This window comes from Myotis davidii, unplaced genomic scaffold (assembly GCF_000327345.1).
Source record: "Myotis davidii unplaced genomic scaffold, ASM32734v1 scaffold1476, whole genome shotgun sequence".
Classification (NCBI taxonomy): Eukaryota; Metazoa; Chordata; class Mammalia; order Chiroptera; family Vespertilionidae; genus Myotis; species Myotis davidii.
This window is the reverse complement of record NW_006287253.1, coordinates 734452-740412: the sequence shown is the minus strand read 5'-3', so window position 1 is coordinate 740412 and position 5961 is coordinate 734452. Positions and strand designations below refer to the sequence as shown.

The following is a 5961-nucleotide window of genomic DNA, read 5'->3' as shown; positions in this document are numbered from 1 at the left end:
CGTGCGCCGGGCCTCTAGTGTGTGTGTGTGCGTGTGTGTGTGTGTGTGTGTGTGTAGGTAGAGAGAGAGAGACAGAGAGCGAGAGAGAAAGAGAGATCGAGATCTGAGGCTGCACACCAGAGGGAGAGTAGAATAGACTACACATAATTAGTTCAGAGCTAGGTCAATGCAAACATCAACCCTCTGGGGTGCACAATGCACTTCCCAAACATCCTGTTTTCCACAACAAAGTCTGATACATGCAGAGAAAAGTGTGATCCAGGTAGTGGCAGCTGCAGTGAAGGGCCACATGTTGGACTTAAGACTTCAAAGCAAGCACTGCAAATAAGGCCACAGAACTGAAAGAGACCGTGCCTACAGAACTACAGGAGAGTACAATGACATCTCATCAAACAGAGACGACCAGGAAGAGAGAGAAACTATTAAAACATAAAATAAAATCCTGGAGTCAAAAAGTAGTGATCAAAATGAATAATTTCACTCAAGAGATTCAAAACTAGATTTGAGCTGGCAGAGGAAAGGATCAGCAAATTTAAAGGAAGATTGATAGGGATGATGCCATCTGAAGAAAGAGGAAAAGAACAGAGCATGACAGAAAAATCAATAGAAATAAATTTATAGAATAGGCTTGCAGAAGTGAAAACAAAGGCAAACCTGACTGAAATGGAGTGACCAGGCCAGGAGGGGAGATCCAGCCAGTACCCACCTGACATCAATTACAGGAAAATAGTCAATTACAGACTCCAACAGAAGAATCCTCCACAGGAAGGAATCACCAATTACAGGCCCAACAAGAAACGCTGTACACGCTGAACACGGCATCTCCTACAACAGGGGTGGGGAACCTTTTTTTCTGCCAAGGGTCATTTGGATATTTATAACATCAAAATTATCAACTTAAACGGACTCCCCAGCATCTCAGCCCATGAGAAACGTCACCTCCCTGAACTCCCCCTTTTCTCTCATGGCCTTTCGTTCAAAACAACCCTTCTAGCTTTCTCCGTTTTCTCCATAAAATAACTCTTCCACTTTGTTAGACTTGCCTGCAGTTTTTGCTGTAGCTAGCTTTCCCAAATTCCAATTCTTTGCTGTTCCCAAATTAAACGATTTTTGCCAGTAAGATAACTTTTATATTTAAGGGCAATGTGGAAAAATGAATGGCTTCTTAGAGTACCTTTAAGCATGCCAACATAAGTAATGGAAGTACCAGATGAAGAGACAGAGAGGGAGATAAAATATTCATAGAAACAATGGTGGAAAACTTGCCAAATTTAATGGAAAACACTAACCTACACATCCAAGAAGCTCAATAAACTCCAAATGGATAACGAACTCCAGACAGAATAAACACAAAGAGATCTACATCAAAGCACATTACAGTCAAAATACTAACCTTGAAAGCAGTAAAAAACAAGCAAACAAACAAAAACAGAAGATGATTCATCACAATGGAGTGCACCCCTATATGATTAACAGCCGACTCCTCATCAGGAACAATAGAGGTCAGGAGGCAGTGCTATGGCATAGGCAAGGCGTTCAAACTATCTTTCCAAAATGAAAGTAAAATAAATACAGTCCCAAATAAATCAAAGCTGAGAGAATGCGTTGTTCACAGACTTGCCTTCTAAGAAATACTAAGGATGTTTTTTTTTTTGAAAGCAAATGATACCAAACAGTTCAAATTCACAAAAACAAAACAGGGAGTCTAGAAAAGGTAAACACGTGCTAATTATAAAAGAATAATCATAACTTCAGGCTGGGCTGTCACATATAGAGAAGTGGGCACAAGTAGGTTAAATTGCTAGGCATCGTAAGTAAGGATACAAAATAAAATCAAGAAGACAAACAATACAAATAAATAATACAACAATTAATAAATAAGTAATACAAGAATAACTGTGTTTCCTGAATTTGCAACTATAAACCTACTTTTGTCCACCCCTGTATAGATACAATTTGTCTAACAATATAGCAGGACAAGGGTGACAGGGAATGAAGCTGTACAGATTCGATCTTTTACTGGAATTAAAACGTAAATACTGAAATATATCGAGGGCCCTACAAAGGACAACCGTTGTCAAAGAGTCTCTCTATGACCAAACACTGCTCAAGCTCCTCTGCGATTTCCTCAACTTTTCATAACACCAAAAGCACAAGCAACAAAAGAAAACAAGATAAATTAGACCTCATCAAAATTAAAACCTTTGTGCTTCCAAGGACAGTATCAAGAAAGTAAAAAGACAACTCACAAAATTCAAAAAAATATTTGCAAACCATACATATCTGATTGCCGGAAGCCTGTCCATCCTTGCTGGTTGACACAGTCACTGCAGGGAAGAAACATCTGCACAGCATATGTTTCAAGGGGCCTGGCGTATACGGCGTACTGTTCTTAATATGTTTGCTCCCCTACTTAGCGCTATGTGTTTTAACCAAGGTCACCTCTCCAAGAAAGGTTGTTTCCCCAGGTGGGGATTTTTCCCTGGAGTTAGGGATTAACAGGACTAAGGAAGGGAATAAATCAGTAAAACCCCTTAACTAAGTGCCAGGCAGGTAATCACTTTAACTACGATCAATCACACTTAAGCTACATAATCTTTACTTAGGATAATCTCCTTCAGTTACTTCCTTGTAGCTTAACAGAACAATAAAGTAGTGACCTTGGAATCGAGATAACAAACGCCCTAATCTTTGGAATAGAATGGATAGGATTAAAATCAACTGGTATAAATACAGATGTAACAGGAGAATAAATATAGAACCTGGCTAGAGAACCTGACTGGAGAACCTGACTAGAGAACCTGACTAGGCTGCTGATCAACTGATCGCTGTCTCCGTGTCATTCCTTCTTCGCCAACTCCATCCACACCTTTGGGAACCCCTGGACCTGCTGGGGCTGGACCCCAACATCTGATAAGGGCTTGCCATCCAGAATATATAAAAAACTGTTAAAACTCAACAAAAAGACAAACACAAATTTGAAATGGGCAAAGGACATGAACACACATTTCTCTAAAGATATACAAATAACCAACAAGCTTATGAAAAGATACTCAACATCAAATGCAAATCAATGAAATACCATGTCACACCCACTAGGATGGCTATAGTAAAAAAAGGCAATAACAAGAGTTGGTGAGGATGTGGAAGAATTGGAACCCTCATGTATTGCTGGTGGGAATGTAAAACGGTGCAGTCTCTGTGGGAAATAGTCAAGCAATTCTTTTAAAAGTAAAACTTAGCATTCTGTACCACCCAGCAATTCCAATCAATAAATCCACTGGAAGCTCTGTACAGGAATGTTCACAGCATTATTCCCAATAGCCAACATTTAGAAACAACCTAAGTATATATCAACTTATGAATGGACAAACAAAATGTGGTGGGTATGGTACACTACACCCATACAATGGAATGTTTTTCAGCCATTTAAAAAAAAAAAGAATGCTATAAAAATAATACTATGAGGAACCTCAAAAGTATGCTAAGTGAAAGGACCCAGATATAAAAGGCCACATATTGTATACTAGAGGCCTGGTGCATGAAATTCATGCACTCGGGGGGAAGGTCCCTCAGCCCGACCTGCACCCTCTCGCAGTCCAGGACCCCTGGGGGATGACCACCTGCTGGCTTAAGCCCGAAATCCCCAGGGATCAGGCCCAAGCTAGCAGTCAGACATCCCTCACAGTCCAGGGTTCTCGCAGTCTGGGACCCCCTCGCTCCTTACCACTCACCTACAGTGGAGGCAGGAGAGGATCCTGCCACCACCACTGCACTCGCCAGCTGTGAGCCCAGCTTCTGGCTGAGCAGCGCTCCCCCTGTGGGAGTGCACTGACCACCAGGGGACAGCTCCTGCGTTGAGCGTCTGCCTCCTGGTGGTCAGTGCACATCATAGTGACTGGTCATTCTGCAGTTGTTGATTTGCATGTTAGCCTTTTATTATATAGGATTATATAGGATTCCATTTATATGACATGTGCAGAACAGGTAATCTATTGAGACAGAAAGTAGAAACATGGTTGCCTCAATTATTGATAATAGGGATTGCTTTTTAGGGTGATGAAAATGTTCTTAAATTTGTAAAAATATCAACTCTGAATATACCAAAAAATACCCAGTGAATAGTCCACTTTAAATGGGTGAATTTTATGACATGTTAATTATATATCAATAGTTTTTATAAAATCCGGAACACTGGTACCAGACCCTAGGTTCAAACATCAGCTCCTCCATCAGCAGCTAAGTGTCCTTGTTAGTTTAAACACTCAGCTTTTTCATCTGCAAAACAAGGGTTAGGGAAGTGGGGAAGATATAAAGTGACTGGCACCTGAAGTGCTCAATAAACATGGCTGGTCTCAAAGCCTTGGTCCACCTGGTTTGTCGCTTTCCCCCTGCCAGCCCTTTGGGTGCACACTAAATGTTTCCACAGCAGCCCAAGGGTCAGCCACTGATCAACAAAATGTAGTCTACCCATACCATAGAGGGTCATCCTGCCACAAAAGAATGACACACTCATACACACAAGGTACAATCTGAATGAAGGTTGAAAACATGAGAAGTCTAAGAACCCAAACACAAAAACCGCATCGATGACTCCATCCATGTGAAATGTTCACAGGAGACAGAAAGTAGATCAGTGGCTGCTCAGGGCAGAGTGGGAGGGGAGGGGTGACTGCTACATGGCAAAGGGTCTCTTTTCAGTCCCCTCCTCACTTTTTCATTAACTTTGGAAATTTCCTTCCTATTCCTAGATCAGTAGGGACTTAAAAAAAAAAAAATCTGCCATATCTGTGTGGCATTTATGTTGTGGTGGTGTTACCGGGAAGTGGCCTGGTCCTGAGCAGGTCTGCCTAGGGTCAGCCTATAGTGTGCGGGTTCTTCGTGCAGGAAAAGTTTCACAACACGAGTGCAGGTGAATTTCAGAAGATGTTTATTAAAGCTGGGGACAATGAAACAAAGGAAGAACTGGGGAAATGAGCCTAGGCTCATTCTCTTAACTTCATCTGTCCTTAGGTATGGTTGGCATGAATGGCGCTAACTGGATTTCTGTTACCTGTCTCCCTGAGTAGGGTGATTTAAGCTATGTACCCTCTGCTTGGGGAGAAGTGCAAATCATCCTATCCTATATAATAAAAGGCTAATATGCAAATCGACCCAACGGCAGAACAACTAGTAGCTATGATGCACACTGGCTACCACGGGGTAGATGCTCAATGCAGGAGCTGCCCACTGGTGGTCAGTGTGCTCCCACAGTGGGAGCACCACTCAGCCAGAAGCCGGCAGCACTAAGGATGTCCAACTGCCAGCTTAGACCAGCTACCCATGGGGAACGGGCACAGCCATCAGCCGGCCATCCCCTGAGGGCTCCCAGACTGTGAGAGGGCACAGGCAGGGCTGAGGGACTGCCCCCCTCCCCGCCTCCGTGCATGATTTTCATGCACTTGGGCCTCTAGTCCTAATCTATATGTAAAAGCCTAACAAGCAAATTGTCCCCTGGACTGGGAGTTGAAAGAAAGTTGACTGGGCCGGGGCCTTGGGCCAACCGCAGGAAGGGAGGTCCCAGCCGGCAGCCCAAAGCTGCTAGGGTCCCTACCCATGCACGAATTTCATACCCTGGGCTTCTAATTTACTCATAAGTGTCCTGGTTTAGAGAAGAGAGAATTTACTAGCTAGCTGAAACTGCTTGGCACCTTGATTTTCTAGATGGCTGCACAGTGCTAACTGTCTCCGTTTCCCTGTTCCACTTGCCCTGGCTTACTGGCCTGTCTCAGTGGGAGGTGCCTGGTTCTCGCACACCTCAAGGCTGGGGCAAGTCAACCCTACCAGCCATCTCAACGTGGGAAGAGCCTGGAGGCCCCCAGACCTCGCGGACGGAGATCACACAGCAAACACCGCGAGGGCAGGCCCTGGTCGCAGGAGACCGGCCTGGGGAACCACAGGGCCGAAGCCAGCACGGGACCC

General features: G+C 43.8%; 1 protein-coding gene across 1 annotated transcript in view; it reads right to left on the bottom strand.

The window, feature by feature from the left end:
- LOC102764050 (protein FAM207A-like) overlaps positions 1-5961 on the bottom strand; it is a 12194-nt gene that overhangs the window by 5954 nt on the left and 279 nt on the right. The window contains exon 2 of the mRNA XM_015560834.1: positions 5522-5532. Within this exon, the coding sequence (XP_015416320.1) occupies positions 5522-5532 (11 nt within the window). The remainder of the gene's footprint in view (positions 1-5521; positions 5533-5961) is intronic.